This window comes from Lissotriton vulgaris, chromosome 9, assembly GCF_964263255.1.
Source record: "Lissotriton vulgaris chromosome 9, aLisVul1.2, whole genome shotgun sequence".
NCBI lineage: Eukaryota > Metazoa > Chordata > Amphibia > Caudata > Salamandridae > Lissotriton > Lissotriton vulgaris.
The window spans coordinates 1,022,016,130-1,022,038,618 of record NC_141697.1 but is presented as its reverse complement, the minus strand read 5'-3'; the positions used below and the strand labels follow the sequence as shown (position 1 = coordinate 1,022,038,618).

General features: G+C 42.6%; 1 protein-coding gene across 1 annotated transcript in view; it reads left to right on the top strand.

The window, feature by feature from the left end:
- The window catches only part of EIF4E3 (eukaryotic translation initiation factor 4E family member 3), a 123,004-nt gene that overhangs the window by 62,686 nt on the left and 37,829 nt on the right, over positions 1 to 22,489 (top strand). Inside the window, exons 4-6 of the mRNA XM_086938916.1 lie at positions 9,590 to 9,650; positions 15,416 to 15,482; positions 18,198 to 18,353. Of these exons, the coding sequence (XP_086795042.1) occupies positions 9,590 to 9,650; positions 15,416 to 15,482; positions 18,198 to 18,353 (284 nt within the window). The remainder of the gene's footprint in view (positions 1 to 9,589; positions 9,651 to 15,415; positions 15,483 to 18,197; positions 18,354 to 22,489) is intronic.

Sequence of the window (22,489 nt, the reverse complement as noted above, 5' to 3'; positions counted from 1 at the left end):
ACCTCCGGGTCTAGCCAGCGCTATATAAAACCTTTTAAATAAATAAATATAAAATAAATAAATTGATGTGCAGAATCGATATTTTGAAGCGCAGGGCAGCCTGATACTGGGTGCAACCACTCTCCGATATTAACTTGCTTCCCCTGAATTTATTGCATGGTATATCAAGCTTGAACAATTCCTTATGCAGTAGTTTTCAAGTGGAGGTGAATTATTTCTTGGAAGGTGTGATTAAAAATAAATCTGGAGTTTGGAACCCAGTACCCCTAGGCTGGCCTCTGTGTTTTTCCCATATGAAGGTCTGCAGTGCAATATGGTGCAAGTTCGGCAGGTAAGCGGTTTCTGGAGGGGGTCCAGTGAGAACCCAGTTTTTGAAGGTATGCTGGCTCTTGTTCCAGCTAGTCTTGAGGGACAAACGGAATATAAACAAATGGGGAGTACCACTGTATCAGTAAAAGGAGTATGCTGATGTCCGCTAAGGAAAGCGTTGGGTATATGGGATGTTATTATTAAATTAGGGTTTAGTGAAGTACATAGGTTTGTGGCATGCAAGAAATCAGAACTAGAATGTGAACCATCTTCAGGGCAGAAATAAATAATGTTTAGTGGCCACTTAAAAAAAAAAACATATATATATATATATATATATATATTACATTCTCTAATGGCTAGGGTATCCTTAAAGGTATCAAAAAGAGGTTATAGCTCATCACATTTGGAATGCTCACCCTGACATTACTTGCTGACAAGAAAAAGCATCTCATTTACAAAGATGGGCTAATGGTTAATTGTCAAAAAATGTATTTCCAGAGCACTCCTCTTCTGCAGCAATAATGCATGTGGAGTAGCTGTTTAGTTTTAACAAGGGTTTAATGTCTCCAAAGTGTCTTGCTATAAAAATTGACAGTGGGTTATTCTTCTGTTCTTTTAGCTAGGACAAACCCCATACAAGAAGCGTCACCCTTGGGTTGTCAAGCCAGAAAGGTCACGTTGGCCATCATTTAATGACCACATTTTTGTGGAGGAGCTTTGGCAAAGCCAATCCTCACCAGAGTCTAAAACCTCCTTCCTTAACTCCCATGCCTGAAAGGCATATGTTCCTTGAGGTCCCTTCCTTGACAAACCAAGGACATCTCAACACTGCTTTGTGCACAGTTCTAACCGTCTGTGTTTCCGTTCGTAGTCTCTACGCCTTGAACTTTATTTCCTCCACTCCTACAATCAAACTCCTCCTTCCCACCCATAACCAGCCAGGGCTCATTTTGAAAGTGGTCTTACTCCTCATACCATCTAAAGGAGAAATACCTGGGCGTAGTTCTGTGTGCCCCCACAGTTTGATCTAACCAAAAGCACTCTCTTCTGTAAAACCCTCTGCACAGACCTTTTTGCCAGACTGTAAGAGCCCTTTGTCAAGACATTAACTGGGGGTGAATACAGAGCTGTACTGTGATGAGAATTGTTAATCTTCTCAGGAAATCACACTTTTCCTCTGAGGTGCACTGAACTCCAATGTTAGTCACTATGATCTTGGACACACCTTCCCTGACACATTCATCCCTTAAAAAATCGGTTACTGCGCTTCTAGTTACTGAGTTGAGAAACATGGTCGTAGCCCGCATAGTCAACTGAGACCATCACAAATATTTCCAGTGGTTGCCGCAAATCAGAAGGTCCTACCACATCTGTCTATTTCCAACCAGGTTTACCAAACACTTCCACAGATGATCCAAATTACCCTCCTTGTAGTTTTGTTTTTATTGCTATTGGCACAAATCAAACATTCATTCACTAAAAAGTCCACTGTCCCATCTAACCCAAGTCACCACTATTGTTCTCTGACTCTTGCCTTAGTCATAGTCCAATTTCTACCGGGGCGGCCTTCATTGACAAAGTTCACCAAGTTTTTTCTCATTCCCTAAAATGGAACCTTCCTTTCACTTCTAGATAACCAGTTGTCTTACACATATAGGTCATCATGATCCACAACGTACCACTTCATACCAAAACTTGGGGCATTGCCAAAAATGTCATCGTGAACCACCCCCTTTTGCAGCTTAAGCGGCAGTTGTGCTGACACAGTTATTTATGAACCTGTCCTGTCTGCAGCCCTGCAGATAAAAGCTCTTAAAACAAAAGCAAGGGAAAACTATGACAGTGGTCAGGGATGCAAAGTTAATTGCAGCAAAGAAATGAGGAGACAAAGCGAAAAATGGACACAGGCCTGGTAAGGGAGAGTGAAATGAAGGACGTTTGAAAAGAAGGAAGAAGCAGTCACAAAAAGGAAGGCTCAAAAGGATGAAAAGATGGATGGAAGGGTTACAGGACTGGTGGATGGAAAGGTAAAACCACATTTGCAGAGGTGGGTGAAATAATGGCTGGAATGGTGAAAAGCTGAATGAATGAGTGGACCTCTTGCTGGAAGGGTGAAAGGATGGATTGATAAATGGTGAGTGAGTTGGTGGATGGATAAAAAAGAATAGCTGGATAGGTAAAAGGATGAATGAACAGTTGCAAGTGAGTGGAAGGATGAATGACTAATAAAAGGTTATATTGACTGAATGGTAAAAGTATAGATTTATGGAGCAGGAGAATAAGGATAGATGCATGAAAGGTAGTAACTACGAAAAAATAGACTGAGGGTCCCAGGGAATATTTAACGACCACACAGTTACAGCCCCCTATTTGTATAGATGCATGAAAGCCATAAAGATTGTTGAATGAAGGGACCTCCTCTATGGTAGGTAGGGCTTATTATCTTCACTCACCCTTTCGCCCTCAAGGGATGGATTAAAGTGGGTGGGTGTTTTAAATGTCTGGAGGCTCTCTTGATTGACAACTCTTTACTATATATCACTTAACATTTTAATTACAAAATATGTCTCTTTGGCCTTTTTTCACTCTTCTCTATACAAAGCATCCACACACACACACACCCAACAACACTGATCACGCTTCTTCATCTGTGTTCTTTTCTAATGACTGACGGGGGAAGTTGTCTGCAGCACCATGTTTTACACCAGTCAAATACTGCACTACAGAATTGAGCACCTTAAATCAGTCTATCCATCTGCTAATATTCGGGGCAGGTCACTCACTTCCTTTACAGGAGAATACAGCAGAATACATTTGTTACATTATGGTCACTCATGACTAAGAACGACATCTGTTACAGAAAGACTTTGAAATGCTTTATGGCCCATGTGCATGCCACAGTCTGCTGCTTAGTTACAGAATAATTGGTTTCTGCCCCTTTGACTGAATGAGAGGCTAAATCTACAACTTTATGCTTTCAAAGTACCACTTGAGATAAGACCTCTCGCCATCCTTTGAGACTATCATCCATTATCAAAACACTATCCTTGTACATGTCAAAATGCCCCAATGTGTAGATCCAACCTAACTACAGCTTCACCTGCTCTAAAGCGTCCTAACATTCATTAGTCCAGGTGAATGCTTCACCTTTCTTCATGCGACTTTTAATGGCTGATTTAAACTGACAAAACTCCTGATCAATTTGGAATAATATTTAGCTAGTCCTAAGAACAAACGCAACTTCCTTTGTTACATGATCCTGTTGACTTAACAGTGGGCCTGCCATGTTTTTCTTTGCCCTCATTATTCTCATTAGAGATGGTAGGACACATTGCCTATCAGAAACCAGCATTCATCTCTCTTCACTCTCTGTTCCTTTCAACTTGACCAGCACTTCCATAAGGATATGATCATGGTATTTGCTATTGTTCCCCATAGACCAGGATCTCATCCTGGAAAAACAGGACCTGTTCCACATTCACCATCACCCTCTTCATTCCTCGTTTGAAGCATGCTACAGCGAACGTGAATGTGAACTAAAAAGGCATTCTTATGAATGGGAATGCTCCATGCAATGTTGAAAAGGCTGTCAAGGGTCTGCATTCCTCACATAACCGCATTTTATGGTATGCGGAAAACAGAACCATCATGCTAAAACTTGTGCACTATTCAACATTTATATTTCATAGGAATTTCAAGTATGGGTTGTGGAGATTGCGAAGGTCTATGCTCATATGTATGTTTCTCCCTCCATCCTTCTGGACGAAACTACTGGGGTAGGCTATTTAGGGAGTACAAGGTTCTCCATCACGTCTGACCTTCATAATTTTGTGAGATCTTCTCTCTACCGCTCCATAATAAGATGCAGCACCTTTCGAACATTGTGCACCACAGGTCTTACACCTCTCTTGAACACCGTTTTATGCTCCATCACCCAGAAGTCTATATACTTGTCGCCTCGTCTCAGGTCTGCTTCTTCCACAAAAAGACAGAGATCATGAAAGGTGAACCTTGACTTTAGTCAAAGTAATCTTTTCAAGTCAAAAAGACTGCAAAGCATTGCTCTACAAAGCCTCTGACTCAAAGAACCATCAGAGCCTTGCAGCGTTGCACTATAGGGAAGGAGCTAATTAAATGGGTTCATTCTATTCTTAGATTTCCCCCCCAGAGACCTAGCCAGAGCACATCGCACAAACCAGATGGGTTTACACAATATTCATAATACCCAGTGGGTTGCAAAAAACAGTTTTACTCTTGTCTTCCTTTTATACACCTTGCATATCGAGCTTAGTGAACACCTGTGCCCCTTGCACTGACTCCAGACTGCCTTATGTGAGCAATAAAGGATATTGATCTTTAATTGTAACTTGATTTAAACCTGTATAATCGAATAAAGTCAAAGTTATGCCTCTGTTTGGTATAGAAAATAAAGGTTCCCCAGGTGGTGAGGAAGATGGTACAATGGACTCCTTTTTCAAATTCTCCTATAAGAAAGTTTTCATTATGTCTCTTTCCAATAAAGAGTAAATGTGTCCTGAAGGAACAGTCACACCAGGTTCAGTTGGTATGGCATAATCCTATTCCCTGTGAGGGGAAAATGAACATATCTTGGGTTCAGCAAAAACTGTAGAACAGGCATGATAACTGAAGTGGAACCAAAGAGACAGCAGCCACTATTAACTTGATGTGTTATCTTGTCACTTGGTGACCAGGAACATCCTGAAACATAGCAATGGTCGAAACATAACTGTTATAACAAGGACATTTATCCATTAGCCCATTTAGCATGCAGATAATAGTTCTTAAAGGAATTGAACATGTAGCAAAATTGGTAGATGGTATAATGTCAATCAAAGTACTTCAGTATGATTTCCAAAACTGGCCTGCTAAAGTGAAGTGGATTTCTGTGCCAGATCTGAAGTTAACCAAATAGATAACCATCAACAGTTTGAATCACATGAGGAGTTTTCTTAGTTCTGAATAACCTAAATCAGATCAATAAATATTCCAAAAGGAAAGAATGATTGCCAGCATTATTCATAAAAGATAGTGTGCGGAAACCAACACACTTGTTTTCTTTTTCCAGGAGGTTATTGAATTGTGCTCCTTAAGTGAACTTTTTCTTCGCAATTGAATTGTATTGACCACATTTGATATACGCCATATACAGTCTTTAAAAATAAATATATATGAATAATCCTTAACTTCTTGGGATTCCAAGAAAATATGAGGTGCTTGAAGGGACAACTGGAAATTCAGTAAGACCTTTATACCTAGGTGTACTTAAAAGTTGACATTTTAAGCAGTAGTTGTAGCATTTGTGGTAGGTCCTAAGACTGTGAAGATCTGTCAAGTTTGTGTGTTGTCTCCTTAAGAGGTGTTAGGAGGCAATAGACACATCGGCAGCAAAAAACCTCTTCAGCAATCATGTAGTTTTTGACCAAAGGAGATAATTCATGCACTAGTAGATTACTCTGTTATCACACACTTCCTGACATAATAGCAGAGACCTTCCAGGAGAGATCTAAAAGAAGCCTAGCTGCAAAGGAGCAGAAAATAGGGCCTATAATAGTAGCAACTGGACAATGAACATGAACAAAAAATAAAAAATAAAAATGGGGAACAAATAATTTAAAAGCAATGCATCACTTGTTAATACCTCCTTGTCTATGGGTCAGGCCAAAACGTACCTCACATGGTGCATGCACTTTCTTCTTCCAAATTCTTGCCACCTCAGATAAGTTGCTGGCATAATAATAATAATAGGGAAACTTATAAAGCGCCTGGTTACGCACCCCGGCGTGTCCCTGCGCTGTAGTAAGTGGAGGCAGCATGCCCTCAGCTCTGCTCACTGCTACTTAGCTACTGCACAAACAGATGGGTCTTGAGCTTTCCCCTGAACCTTGCCTCTGATGGCTCCAGACGGAGCTCCAGCGGAAGTTTATTCCAGCTCCTTGCTGCAAGGTGCTGGAAAGACCTGCCCCCCATACGGGCTTTTTTAATTCTGGGAATCACTAATAGACCACCACCAGAAGATCTAAGGGAATGGGCCGGCCTGTACTTAGTAATAAGGCTGTGTAGCGCCTTTGGTGCTTTGCCTCAGATAATACGGTGGCACATATACAGAGCCTTAAACTCAATTCTCCTTCTAACCGGAAGCCAGTGTAGTGCCTGCAGCGCGGCCTTCGAGGCAGATCTTCTAGGGATCCTCAGAACCAGCCGGGCTGTGGCATTTTGTAACACCTGTAGGCGATCAAGGCTCCTCACCGTGGCACCCAGATAGGAGGTTACCATAGTCCGTCTAGCCTCCGTCAGGAGGAGGTCCAGCACTTTCCGCACACCTTTCAGGACCCCAAAACACCCTCCCACCACCCGACTAATCTGGGGCACAAATGTTAAATCAGCGTCGAGCCACACGCCTAGATTTTTGGCTTGCAGGCACGGCGTGGAAACCGGGCCCAAACAGGTGGACCAACATGCCGATGACCACACAGACGGGCCTCCCCCCCCACCACGAGCACCTCTGTCTTGCTACCGTTCAACCTCAGGCAGTTAATAGACATCCATGCGGCAAGCTCCTGCATGCATGCTCTGAAGTTGACCGCAGCCAGATCCGGTGTCCGCGACAGGGAGATGACCAGCTGCGTGTCATCGGCATAGGACACAATTCGCAAACCATAGCCCCCTACTATAGTTGCTACAGGAGAAACATAAAGATTAAATCGGGCTCCAGGCCGAACCCTGCGGTACGCCCTGACCCATGTTGACCACTCTAGAGTGGTAATCTCCCTGCCTAACCTGAAATTCTCCGATTAGACAGGAAGGACTGACTCCATTTCAGCGCAGCCCCTGAGATCCCTCCCTTATTCAGACACTGTAGCAAGGTGAAATGTGCTACAGTGTCAAAGGCTGCGCTCAGGTCTAGGAGGATCAGGGCCATAGTCTGACCCTCGTCCACCCCCTGTCTGATGGTCTCAACAGCCATTAGCAGAGCTGACTCCGTAGAGTGGCGGGGTCTGAATCCAAACTGTGTTGAGTGGAGTAGATTCGCTTCCTCCACATACGTCATCAGTTGGGAATTTACGACCTTCTCTGCCACTTTGGCCACATAGGGTAGAAGCGAGATCGGGCGCAGGTTCTTCAACTTCTCATAGCTGATATTAGGCTTTTTCTGAAGGGGGAGCACCACCGCCTGCTTCCACCCCTCAGGCACCATATGCGTCCTAAAAGATACATCTAACAGATGTCGAGCTGCAGATCTGTCGTAGTGCTTCAGGGGGAGGAGTAATAAAATTCTCTAGTGTGTTCAAACCCCTGACTTCCCGCTCATCCTCCATGAACTCAGATCCCATTTTAGTATCTCCCGGAAAAGCGGAGTAGATCTTAGCTACTTTCTCTGAAAAAAATTCCGCAATCAGATTACATGAGTCTACTGAGCTTTCCATGGGCATAGCCGGTGATTTAGACTAGGAAATTTCCCTGTAAATTTTAAATAGTTCCTTCGTGGAGTTTTCCGCATAGCCAATTCTACCTGCATAGTAGGCTGCTTTAGCCCTTCTAATAAGTCCATGGTAGGCCCTCCGCTTAGCTTTGTACCCCTGCTTGGCCTGATTCAAAAAGGCAACCCTCCACTGCCTCTCAAGATGTTTGCATTCTGCCTTTGCTCGATGCAAATCCTCATTATACCATGGAGCCGATTTCGGTGACCCCCTCCGTGGATTGTTCAAGCATAGTGGGGCTGTACTATCCAAGGCCTCAATTATGCGTCTATTCAGATTGTTACGTGCAGATTCAGCATCCCTCCTTTAGTCAAAGCAGCATTGAACTTGGCCTGGGAGAATTTGGCCCATTTACGGCTGGGGTAGTTAGAGAGAGGCTGTTCCTGAACTCTAGCATCAGGAATTCGCACCATAAAGGGCACAAAAAAGTGATCCGAACAGGGGACGTGGATAGGCGGATTTACTTCCACTTCTTCCCAGTTGGCAAGTACGGGATCCAATAAGTGACCCTGCTGATGGGTGGGGACCTTTACTTTCAAATCCAATTGGAGTGCCTTCAATTCCTGACAGAAGCCTGCCAGCCCTCTATCAAGCGAGTTCTCCAAATGTATGTTGAGATCCCTTAGCACCAGAAATGTATCCCTCTGTAGAGCCGCTTCCGTAATTCCCTCCACCAGGCTGTCTGTGAAACTGGTATAGGGGCCTGGCGGTCTATAAATCAGGAATCCTTTTATTGTAGCACGGGCATTTACCCTAATAGTAAAAGCTCCCGTCTCACTATCTGCTACCGTTAGCTGTTCCAATTAGTAGCACAGCTGCTGTTTGGAAACAATTGCTATTCTCCCCCCCTCTACCTAAGGCCCGGTCCTGCCTGACCATCGTATACCCTTCAGGGAGTGCCTCAATTATGTCTGACTCCAAATCCGCATCCGGCCATGTTTCCGTAAGGAACAGGAGGTCCAATTTTTTATCTGTCAGACGGTCATAAACATCTAGCTTGTGTTTGTGCATAGATCTGACATTTAATAACCCACATGCCAGCCTAATTTCCTTCAGCTTTACTTCATCTGCCACACAGAGCGTATATTGTCAGTTTCTGCAGCAGACATCCTCCTTCACCTTCATGCTATGGGTACATAAGTTTGGGGTTTTAGGACGGAGGTCCAGGAGTTGGGCCAAACTCCAATGTGTTCTTACCCCATTTTGTCCAGGGGTTGTGGCCCCGGTCCCCGCATGGCTGCGGAAGGGCGCAGACGGCTTGCCTTCGGCACGCCACCGGCGCGCCCGCTGCGCGGCCGAGTGGACATCCGCTTTTTATCCATCCCAGCGTCTAGATCTCCTGATCACTAGAACGCTGAGCACCCCCCTGCACACCGGAAGTGGCTGCCTCTGACCTTCCTCGCCCTCCGCGCAACGGTGCTTGTCACCGCGTCGGACCAGGGCGGGAAGGAAGAGCGACGAGAGCAGCCCCCGTAATGGCATGTGTCTAACAGTTTGTGTTAACCTATAGTGGCAAAATATTTATTGCTCTTCACTCTCATTATTAGAAACCTTTCAGAAGCCTTCATTCTAAAGTGGTTTAACTTGGTCTTTGATAAGCCGATTGTAGCCTTCCATCACTAAATTTCTATATAGGCAGAATGATAGATTGCCTCAAGACACAATTTTTTCATATAAATCCTTATTCTAGACTTCTGTTTAGGTTGGTGTTCAAAATGTACACCAAATCGGCTTTCGCGTTTATGAATGCAACAATTTCATTCTCATTTTCCTTCCAGGGAAGAGGCAGCCAATGCTAAAGGAGGTGTATGGAGAATGAAAATTAATAAAGAAAGTACGGTAGGTTGTATGATTATACTTTGGCACAGTACTATTTTTATTGCTTTTCATCAGTGTAAAGGTATCCAGTTACTAAATGTTGAACCCACACTATTGACGTTAAGTACCTTAATTATACTTTTGCCCCATCATCCACCTAGCTAGATGAATATGCATTTAGGTTAGGGAGTATGTAAGACAATTAGAATGTTTGATAATCTATTCTCTTCTTGTATTGTTAATTACTCTCTAACATTTTCTGGTACACTATAGATTTAAATCTTGTTTAACAATGTACCATTAGGTCACCCGTACAATGCATGTGTTTTTTTTTTTTTTTACTGTAGCCATGAAAGCTGATAACGTTAGCAGGTTTCATGGCACTTTGTATTCTAGCAGTGGCCTATGTTGAAACGATCTTGTGTAGTCTTATTGTAAAGGGTGCGGGATGGCCATTACCGAGAGGCAGAACCTTCATATGGCAAAAGTTGCCCTTTAATGCAGGCCGGGAATTGCTCTCTTTAATTTTTTAATTCAGGCAACACTGTTTTCAGCATGGTTTTTAGCTATTGTCATCCTAATGCACCCATGGAAAAGCTTATTGAAATTCGTGGCGCCATTAGGGCAAATAAAGTAATTATTTTCGGCCATTTAAATTTGTTTAAATTCACCTGAGTGCAATAGTGACATACTTGGAGGAGCTAGATCTTTAACAAAAATGATCACCCATTCAGACAAGGCATCTGCAATACTCTATTTATCCACCAGTAAACGTTTCTGCTAGATGACCTAGTTTATGCAATATGGACTGACCAATTTGGGATTTATTTCTGAGATGTGCAGTGCAGCTCTGATTTTAACTCGCCTTTTGTTGTGCTTTTCCAGCCTTGTTGCCTTTAGCTTCCATTGTTATCAGGCAGTGTGTTTCAGCACCATTCCATTCGTGCTAGAGTGACATTGTTCAGTGGAATAGGTAAACTATCAGCTGTCGGATGCAGGCAGCCAAACTAAGATGGTGAACTATCGTGGTCAAACCATAGAGTGCCATGAGAAAAGAGTCCAAGCCAAGTTATCATCTGAACTTTTGCGCTTTTCCTCATTGATGTGAGGCAGAAAAGCACACTCACAAAGCACTTTCATTTCTAGGTGTTTAGGACCACAGATGGCACAATTAGTACCAGGGATCCCTGAGAGATTTAGTCACCTCACAGGAACAGTAGAGCAATCATGTGAGGCCGCGTATTCATTCATTCAGGACGTTAGTACAAACAGTTTGTGTGGAAAATATTTGAGAGTAGGTATAATTATGATCATTTTGTGTTGTGATTCCTTAATTTAATAGTTCTCGGTTGCTTGTCTTGGCTCAGAGCCTCAGTCTCAGATGTGCCCGAACAGCTCAGTTTTGAAGACCCTCCTGAAGTGCATGTGTTACTGTCCTGCCCTTGTGCATTGGTTTAGCACATTTTAGAGTAGGGCTGTGGGCTTTCGAGAATCTGTCTGTCTGTTTTTGAAACTAGTAGGGTTGATGTGACTGGTTTGAGTAGTCAAACAAAGATTCCAGTCAGTGTGTGGCCTCGCTGGGCCTATATGCATGTGCAGTGATGGGAGTTTGATCCCAATTCCAATAGGAGCCAGCACAATGCTGAGAACTTCACATGTCTGTCTTTTTAAATATTCATGTACATTCTGGCCTTAATGTTTTGATGTTTTTCTGCTTATCTGTGATCTTTATGGGGAGCTTGATGTCAATTACATCACAGTAATCCAAGTGTGCCATCCCTTCGAGAATCTTTGTTATGTCAGGAAAGTTACCAGACCATGTAGGGTTGCTTTTTGGACATCTGCGTTAAATGCATTTCAATTGAGGTACAAGTTAAACTGTATCCATTTTTTTGCTTTTTAATCTGCATCAGATTCTCCACAGCTAAGATTTCAATTGTGTTAGCCTTTTAGCAACATAGAATGAGCCAGATTGCCAAACACGGACTTCTGAGATGTCAAGTTGTATCCGATTGGTTTGAATATCTTCGTTTGTTGATGAGGTTCTCCCCCTTGTTTGCCAGCCATCATTCAGCACTTCTCAAGTGCCTATAGCCCGATTGCTGGGTGGCCTTAAAGATAGTTTCTTTTCCCTACACATTGTAGCTGTTTGTTTCTCTTTTCAAGATGTAGGTTGTAGATCCACTCTTTAAAATGTTTCAGGAGGTTTGAACGAGACTCCGTTAATAATGGTTGCAAGTTTTTAAAGTTTAGCACGCCTCTTCACCATTTCTTTTTAGTGGGTCTGTAATGAGTAAATTAAGTTTGAGGAGGAGCAGTTGTAGGTGTAGAAGGATCGAATGAAGGTGTAGAGTAAAAGGTTATGAAGAGTCTGAATTTGTTGTTTTGGACTCTTAACATCTTGGCTTCTACTTTGAAAGTCACTAGCGACTTTGACTGGTACAGAAGGAGGAGGGCTGAGGGGAGGGAGGAGGGCCGAGGCGAGGGCAGGAGCGAAAAAAAAAGAAAATAAAAAAGACTGGTACAGTGCCACTTTAACACAAGCCTTTAAAAAGTGGTGAGGACGTGTTGTACATAGTCCAGAGGTGATTTAGAGCTTATGTTGTTTGAGAAAGCTGCTTGACTGGCTCACTTTTACGTTGCTCGTTGAATACATCACATCAACCTACTCAGTTCTATAATCCTAGAAGGTTCATCACTCACTTAAATGTTACGCTTGAAATCAGACCCATAAACAACATGGAAGCTCTAGCTCTCCTCTCTTGAATATGTATTATATGTCTTCGCCACCACGTTGTCCTGCCCGGGACATGGGGATTTTCTGTGAACTTCGGAAATATTAACATTGACAAAGTCTATTGCGGGCAAAACATATGTTGGCTGTTGTGCTTTTACCAGGCTGTTTAATTGTGCCTTTTGTCAGTCTCACTCATCAGCTCAACAAGGAAAAATAAAACTTCTCATTGTTGGAACTTTCATTTACTATGTACACTGCCTACTCATCACTTTCTAAATTCATTGCTGACTTGTGTGCTCCATCCACTTGTTTGTATAGGCACATACATTAATAGTTTTGAAAACAGGTGTGGGGTTATCCACATAATCGATTGGATGGGAGTGCAGCAAGTGATGAGTCTTTCTCATGGTTCCAGCTGGAGATGACAAAATCTGCGTGGTAGCACTAACTACCCCAAATACAAAGCCGATATGGAGCTGGGCCAGCAACCTATTTATTTTTTGTGGTGTAGTTGAGCACAACCAGTGAGAAGTGGAGTGGCCATCTTGTACCTGCAGACACTGCGTCTAGGCCAAGGTACACCAAGTAGTGACCTCCCAATAGAGAGATTCAGGGCAGGATTGAGACCACCTGATAGCGGATTATGTCCAGTTGAGCTGGAGACATTGCAGAGGGGTATGTAAAGCTTTATCGTGTAGTTCCTATAGTAACTGTGCAGGACCTGCACGTTTGGATAACATAAACTGTGGGATTGGTGGCAGACTGGTTCCGTACACCCCCATGGGAAATGTTAGCCTATTTGCATTTAGCTAGCTCACAGTGCCACTAGTGTCTCCTCTTATCGGGGAGAGATTTGTTTCTGGTAGCCTTAGAACTTGACAACCCTGATCCCTCGGGATCGTGGGAACAATGTACTACTTTTTGCTCAGTCACTCATGCTCATTTAGTTTAACTCCGGGATACACCGAATAAAGAGTCTGGGCGTTTCAATAAGAGTTTATTGAACAATTGTTATTCTTGTGTAAAATATATGAGCTGCAACAACCATTAGACAGTAGCAGAGATATATGATTAGCAGTACAGTGAATATAAAAGGATAGTACAGTTCTACCATCTTACAGTAAACATGAATAAATAGAGGAATATAAAATGCATGATAAAGTGCGCGTACTCCCACAATGCCTATCTAGATATCCGTAAGTATACCTAGCATGTGAGTAGGTGTGAAGCCAAGAATCCCTCTAGTATTTAGTCCAACTCAATTACCTGAAGTATGAGAATGTAGAAGCCCTTCTTGGTCTCGAGTTGGATTCCCCGCCAGGGATGTTCATACCACTGTCAGCTGGTGCGTCTGCATGCAGGAGCCTCAGCGTTTCTGGTCAGTGTGTCGGCCTGGAAGTCTTGTTTCTCTCTAACAAAGACTAGCAAGAGGTGCTATATTTATAAAGAAAGTATCTAGGGCTCCTTTGTCCAATGTTGCTTGTATTAGCCATTGTTGGATTTGATGATCACTTATGGGATGAACCGTGCACATAGATATGGGGAGGAAGGTGGTGTAGCCCCAGCCTGGTTTTTAAGAGCCCTTTCATACATACTCATTCATATTTCATTCATACTGTGTGTCTATTGATGGATTTATAGGACTCTATTGTTTAGGAGAAACACTCCTTCTCCTTCCAGGACTAGAACTAGCTAAAGGTTCAATCCTAAAAGGCTCCTTACAGCGTAGTGTAGGGGAGGTCGTCTAGGTGAAGGGGTATGATGTTGCCCAGGCCTATATTAGGGTACCTATATGAAACACAACAGCTTGGCATGAGATGGCTGTTCGTTCATGTGGGGGAGCCAAAACAGAATCCCCTGGGATGGCTTGGGGGTACAGAAGAGTTGTCTTATCCCTCACAATTGACCCACTGATTCGGCAATCGTGGCTTTATCTCTGGTGTCAATGATGGCGGATTCAGGACCTGGTGAGAAGCTAAATGCTTGATTGCAGGATCACTGTAATAAAGCGAAGATTACTTGTTTTGAGGAAATTAAAAAAGACTTTGGACTGCCAGAGATGAAAAGGTTTGATTATTTAATGGTAAGACTACAGCCCTTAATTAGTACTACAACGTCTCGTGACCTCACAGAATTCCCAGGACAGAAACATAGGGAGAAAAGAACTGGAAGTGAGATTGCAGATAATGAATGGGACAAGGCCTATGAAAAGGCCCATACAGCAGTACACACTGAAAGGAAAAGAAACTCTGAAAAGATGATTTCATACTGATACCATACTTCAGAAAGGAGGTCAGGCTGGAATAGGTCTGAGCAGAGCACCTTGAGGAGGGGAATATGACATAACTTTTACCTTTGCCCATCTCCTTTGGCAGTGCCTTAAACTAAGTAGGTACTGGGCTGAGATCCAGCAAGCAATATACACAATGTTTAACATTCAGATGATGCTGGTCACGATGTCTGAAATTGCAATTGAACGAACAGTTGCCACTGGCCTTGATGACCACAATGCCATCTATATTTATACTGGTCACCCTTTGTGTACTTCCCATTGAAGGAATTTAAAGCATGCACATGTTCCAGGTACCTCCTACTAAACATTTGCAGCACCTTTTAAAGGTGACACACTGTAATGTTTAAAATTGGCATTGTGTGCAAATGTTACAGATGTACAAGAGGCATCATTTATAATTCACTGTACTAGTTATAGATACACTCTTGAGTGGGCTGGGGTGGGGCAACAGTAGTCTTACTAACCAGGAATTCATGATTGTTCGCCGACTGAATAGTTGTAGGTGATGGTATGTGTATGCAGAAACCTGGTTAATCCTGAAACCAAACGTATATAAATGGGTACACCGCAATGAAAAGAGTCTGATAAGATAGCTGTCATTCTGTATTACGTTCCGCACTTTTTATATGTTGCTGCTTATACCAATGACTTTCCTCTTGATGCTTTCGCATTTGTTTGTTGCATCTACCGTCTACGAGGAGTGGGTATGTTTAAGAAGCTTTGCATTTATATTAGTATTTTTATATAACGTTTTAGGCTGTTGTTTGGAAGGAGTTGCTGCTGGCCACTATTGGGGAACAGTTTACAGATTCCTGTGCAACAGGTAAGGTTTTTTTGTTAGGTATGCTGCTTTAAGACTAGATAAGGGCTCACGTGGCACTGACAATCCCTTGTGAATTGCATAGAGGAGTGTACTCTGTCCCAAACTTTGGTGGGTTTGTTATTGCATTTGATGATTATGTTTCAAAGTCCACAGTATAATGATCATATAACTAACTAAACCCTGCTATGCATCCCTTCTATCCAAGTTACTTGCCATCCAAGTTTAATTCATAAGGAGATAGAACCCCACAAAACAGGTACCTTAAACAAAATCAGCCTCTATAAACCCTTTAATGGTGATTGAAAAGATTATCAACATGCAGTTGTCATACGAGTGTCTTCCACTAATGACAAAATAAAGCAGTACACACACACTTGAAAAAATGCTTTTGGATGTAATCCAAAATTGCAGTGAAGTGATAACATGTAGGGTCCTCCTTAGCATAGTTGGTTTCAAATGTAGACCAGGAGTACCACCCTTAAAAGAAGGCAAGATTGACAAACAGCAAGTATTAAATAAAAGCACATGGCTTAGTACCCCACCCATAGAGCAGAAGAGGTAGTGACTGTAGAACAAACCAATTCATATTCTTTTTCCAACAGTGACCAAAGAATCATAATTGTCGGATGCCCTTTTGAAATTCCCCATGTAGCTTTCAAACAACTGGCTAATTGATTTTATTGTTGAGGGAACCATTGTGCCGCAGGTCCTGCAAACTTTGTTAAAGAGGGCTAGAAAAAGACCCCAATTTCGATGTCCCAACAGGCACTGGCAGTTCTGATCTTTGTCATGGCCTTTCCAGACCTCAGTCCCAGCCACTCGTATTTGAATTTAAAAAAATGTAGAACACGCATAAATGTATAACACGCTTAAAAGCAAACTGCATAGAAGCGCTGTCACTAAATAAGGCACCAAAAAGTAGGGGACAACCCTCGCAATATAAATGCCGCCAAACAAGTCCGGGTGTCACCCAGGCAATACAATGATAACCTGCTCCATGCGTTGGAATGTAACTTTCCCCTGTGGATCTGTATCTGTATCCAAAGTTTGCTCCTCAGAGTGCTCAGCTATACAAACTAGACACAGAATGCAGAGACTAAGTCTGGTCACCAGGGTGAGGACTTGTTTCATACCAGGCGTTATCATACGGTCCTGGCCAAAGTCTGCAGCTTGTTCACCATCGAGACAATAGAACATCTACTGGATAATGAAGTTATGTATGCATTGGTAGCATCAGTACATTTTCCGCCAAAAGTGTACTAAGAATTTGAGGAGTACACCTTGTAAGCTGCAAAAATGATGCAACTTTTGCATTTTCCAGCAATAGTTGCATGCATACACATTTAACTGTTAGTAAATGCTGCAGGTGTCTGGGCACAAGTTTATTCAACCTTGTTAACTTTAATTTATTTTGTCAGGTTTGTCAATGCGGAAACAGTTTCTTTGTAGAGAAACATGTCCGCTTCAAGCTCATTAATAGTGGTGTCATGAGAGCAGTGGGAAATATCCTGCTCAAAAGTAAAAAAAACAAAAAAAAACACAAAAATAGCACGTGCCCAATGCGTGGTTAGTGGCTTCCAAAAAGAAAAGTACCCTCTATCGTGCATGATGCAAAGCTTGTTTTCTTTTTGCTTTTCCTGTTGGAATTGGGAACCAAGATATATTCTTGCAAGTGATATCTGGGAACAGTTGGTGCTCTTATAAGTTCCAAGAAGAATTTTCTTTGCATGCACCCTATCCAGTTTAAGACAAAGTTGTTAAAATGTTCATTATTGCGCATAAACATTTTGAAATTGAGACTTCTAGTGATTGGATACCACTGTCTCGCTGGTTATAATTTCTTGTAGTCCACTTGGAGTGATATAATGGAAGACCTTCTTACAAATAACTTTAGATTTTATATCATAATAACAAGTTTGACTTTTTGAACCACCCTTACTTTTTACAGAAGGTCTTTTTGGATTTTCCCATAAACCCACAAAAATATTTCCCTTCACATTTCAGAGCTCCTCCGATTGATCGTCATAGTAAGCATGTCCAGATAGCAAACAATTTTTATTTTGAACTTAAAATCAGATTTTCAGATGCATGTGTTTGTGGTCTTTTGTGTTCCTTCTACAATTAAGCTGATGTCAAAGGCTTAATTAGTCCATTTTTGTTTCTCTATTATGAATATTACGGTCAGGCATTCTGCTGGCTTCATTTCCACCTTGAAAATAAAAGAACATATTAGGGGCTGGGGATGTTTTATAGCTCTCACTCTCTTCACTGGTATCTGTCTTCACTGGTATCTGCATCAGACTACTGGGCAGTTACTATCCATATGATATAACTTCTTCTCTCTTGGAAACTTTTATATCTATTAACATTGTGGGCGGTGAACAAAGACTTGGTGCCTTTGATTGACCATTTGAGGTGCCACAAGTTTCGAGGGCCGTAGTCTTGCTTCTACTTGGAGTGCTGAATTCAAACAGCTGAATGCAGTGCAAAAATACTTGCATTCTTTGCTGCACTACGAGGTCTCAGTACCATGGAGAATGAGACTACACTTAGGAGTGCAAGAGTTGTTTCAGTGGGTACTTGGCTCCACCACCACATGCTTGATTTGACAACTCTGCCTTATTTCTCTTGCATGTTATGTATATTGTGATAAGTTTTCAAGCCTACTTTAAATATTTAATTCTTTGTATTTTTTTCTGGAACTTATATTTTTAGATGATGAAGTAATTGGTGTTAGTGTCAGTGTTCGTGATCGTGAAGATGTTGTACAAGTTTGGAATGGAAATGCACTGTTAGTGGGCGGAGCAACAGTTTTAGAAAAGATTTACGAGCTTCTTCCAAAAACTACTTTCAGAGCAGTATTTTATAAGCGTAAGTACTTCATGAATATTTCAAATTGGAGTGTGTGCAATCTGAGGTAATTGATCTACAGCTGTACCATGTGACCTTACGCATAAACCTCGAGAGAACCAGATTTGCCTAGTAGTAATAGGTTTGCATTTGGGTTTGTATGAGTTTATAGTCCAACCCAAGGGTGTTGTATTTAATAAAGTTTCTGCTTCATTAATCTACTTGTCCTGTTAAAGTCCACATGGCCCTTTGGTAGCAAGAAATGAGGAGACAAATTATGGCAGCATTATCATTACATCAGAGCTCTGATTATAGTCTTTCTGACTATTCTAGGGCTCATGTTATGGCAGGGTTTGTAAACTAGCAACTGCCTTACTTTGCCACTTTTCTGCAAATCTACATACTGGGTCAGTGAGTAGCAGGAAGCTGTAGTTGTAGGGTTTGATTTCCCTTTAGAGTCTGTGCACACCAGCAAACTAACATGCATGTTTAAGGGCTTACACAAACTCTTCTTTAATCGCTAATTATTGCGGAAGTTTGGAAATTTTCTCCTGACAAGGTCAAAAGGAAAACTTTTTTTAAGGATGGGAGAAAAAAAAGAGGTTGTAATGATAGTGAACTTTCAAACACTCAGCTGATATTCACACTGTGAAAGGTTGGAAATTATACCCAGGGCCGGCATAACTTAAAATAAAGCAAGCGAAAGCTGCATAGGAGTGAACATTTGTCCAATATTTTAGACATCAGCTAATGATGACATCCAGAAATTCTGACTACTAGTTTGTGCAAGAGGTGGGAAATTCAGGAAGCCTGAAGTAGTCTATTCTGTGCTGTGAATGGGATACCCACTTTGTAAACCTTTATTCCAGTGGCTACTTATTAGATCAGGCCTCTCTGTGCTTGATGGACGTCTCCACGTCTCCACGTCCAACTTACACTCCACTCCTGTCGTTTTTTTCTCCAGCAGAGAATGCTTTGGCTGTAGTCTCATTGAAACGAGAGAAGGCCCCTGGATTAGAAAAGATCCCAGCTTTTTAAAATCGTATCCCACCATTTGGGTTCTCAATGCGCTCACAAATGAAATTGTGGCGAGGTAGCTATGCCTGCTACGTGGAAAGGGGCAGAGATTGTCCCTATTTTCAAGAAGGGGATCCATCTCTCCCCCTCAAAATCCTGCCCAATTTTCCGCTTGGACAACTCAAAAAGGTCTTCTGTAAACCAGTCTTGGAGCAGCTTTTGTACTGAACCGACGAAAACCATATTCTATGTCACCTACAGGCAGACTTTAGGTCAAAGACTAGTTTAATCGACCAAGTCTCTGCTTTCTCTCAGTTAAGTGGAAGACTGTAGATAATGGAGGGAGAGAAGTCGTTGTAGTGCTTATCGACCTCTGCTGTTTTTTTTAATCTGGTGCCCAGAAAGAAACTCTGGGACGCCCTGTGTGGGATGGGGATCCCATGTTATTTGCTAAATATAATCCTGTTCCTCCATGTGGAGAACTATGCTAGAGTCTGGTGTGGCATAAGAGGGAAGTTCCTATTGATAGGGGTGAGCGAATGGGCTGCATCCTGGCTCCTACCCTCTTTCTTCTTAATATTTACAATTTTATTTGCCCAGTTGCTTTCCCTTCCCTCCATCATGGCAGAACTGAAAGTTCAGTATCTTCTTTGCACAGGCGATACCCTTCTAGTGGCCAAAACTAAGATGGGCCTCCAAAATCATGTGGACAATTTCAGCCTGTACTGATCTGAATACGATCTTGAAATCCATGCTACCTAAACAGATGACCTATTCTAGGAAGAAAAGGGCGAAGGGGACTGTAAATGTAGGAAAAGAAGCTCTGGAAAGGGTTGGGGAGTCTGACTACCTAGGGATCCACTTGACAGTTTCAGGTTCTTGGGCCCCACAGATTTCTAAAAGTTCACACATGATAAACCATAGAGCGGGTTCAATTCTCATGTTTGCAAAAAAGACTTCTTGGTTTCTAATCCTTCCAGCTATGGAAAGATGCAAGAAAGGGGTGAAGCACAATATGGTGCTGAACTATAGGGCCACTGTAATATGGGTACCTTAGGCACCACCAAAAACAATGTTATCAGAGCTCTAACTGGTCTAGGGAGGGATACGTCCTTGGTGCCATTAATACAGGACCTAGGTATTAACCCTGTTACTGAGTTGGGCGCTCTGAGGCCATTAGTCTACTGGGTGTTTGTGGTTTACCAGTGAACTCCCCAACTATAGAGGGGGACTTCATGAGATTATAAAACTGCCATCCTCTATGGAGATTAAGTAGTTGGCTTATGCAAAAAAAAAAAAAAAAAAGCACAAAAAGGCCTAAGCCTACTTAATTTATGGGAATATCCATCCTTTACCTCTGGCAACGCTGGTTCTGGTCAAGTCGCAATTTTGGGAGAGCTGCTTCCCATAACGAACTGTTGAGCTGTGCGGGCAGCTTTACAACACTTATTCTGCTTTTAACACAAATCTGTGCCCAAAGCAGAGTAATTTTTAAACTACACTCGTCCGGTGTGTGCCCGTTGATTGTTTTTGCCTGTTTAAATTTGGAACCTCTGCAATTGCAGCTAATACTTCAACATGGGATTCTGTTAAACCGGTGTTGCTTTTTTTGTACTCTCCTAGACGAAACTGAGGAACACTTTGTTGTTTTTCTGTCCAAAATATGCTGAACCTAGAAGTACTGAGATTGTTACCCTATCACGGTGCCTAAGTTTGACAGACCAAATACAATCTCTTAGGATTTGTAAAAGTGATTCTTCAACTGTAGTTGTGATGGCCTTATTTAAATGTTTGTATGTAGCATGGTCTAGTAGGCAAAACTTGTTATGCCAATCTTAAGGAATTGATGTCTTGAGATTTGTCCATGCTGTTTTTTAGTAATTTAAACTTTTTTATTGTAGTTGTGAATATGTTGGAATTTTAGAGATGTATCCATATATAATGATTTAGATAAACCGGCCAACAGGGCGTTATGGCAAGATATTATGCCCACCTCAATATTCAATACTGGCAAACTCAAATACAGGATGAACCCTCAGGGTCTGTCGGTAGTCCACCTGCGGAGAAAATGATGGTCTGCAGACCCAAACCCAGTGCCCACCCCCACCCCTGAATACTACAGTGTGAGCCAGTGAATTCCGTCAGCTCTAAATCACACCTACTAACCCTGTGCAAATAACACCCAACAAATCCCACCTCCCCGGCCTTCCCAACTCGCCCCTAACCCCTCTTCCCTCCTCACCCCCTAGGAGTGCTGCATTTGAGCATTGGTTGATCCAAGAATGCATCGTGGGCTCTATGCCCTTGATCCCCGGCTAGTGGTGTAATGGGGTAAAATGTTCACTATGTCAGCATTCCCCAGCAACAGGACCCTCTCAGAGCAACAAGGTGACCCCGAGCACAGTCTCCTGCCAGAGGGACCACCTCCTCTTGGTCGTCAACAGCGTCGTCAGTCTTTTTTTTCCCCCAACAGTGCCACCCATGCCCTAGCCATCTCCATTGATTTTTCGTTCCCAGTGAGGAGGGCCGTCTGTAAGCGAAAGGTCCCCTCTCAGTCCGCCCACTTCACTAGTTCTCTCATCCACCTTGTCACACTCTGGCCACTCTCCGCTTCCCAATGACTGGTGAGTTCTCTTTCTGATAGATACATCTGCCAGTGGATTCCTCACCTTGTGAATATCCCCCTTGCGTCAGCAACATTCGGAAATTCTTTCGTAGCTTCGCGCCGACGTGGGCGACGTCATAGAGGCACGGCATCGCGCGCGACTCCGCTGACGTCACCTACACCATATTAGGCCGACGCCGGCGTGATGACATTAGTTCCCTTTTTTCCGCGTTGTCGGCGCTAACGGTTTTCTAGGGATCGTCCGTAGCAATTGCTGTAACATTGTGATAATTGTGCTTCTTGTCTTCTCACTCGACATGTCTTCGAAGAAGACCGGGTTTAAGGCTTGTGGCGAGTGTGGGAAGACTATGTCCATTACGGATCCACACGAATGCTGTATATGTTGTTTAAGCTCCGACCACGATGTCGAGGACTGCCAGTCTTGTAGGAAAATGACTTCCAAGGCCCTCCGAGAGAGAGAAACCAAGCTTCTCGTGGCGAAACTTAAAGGCAGAAAAGAGAAGAAAAGTTCAAG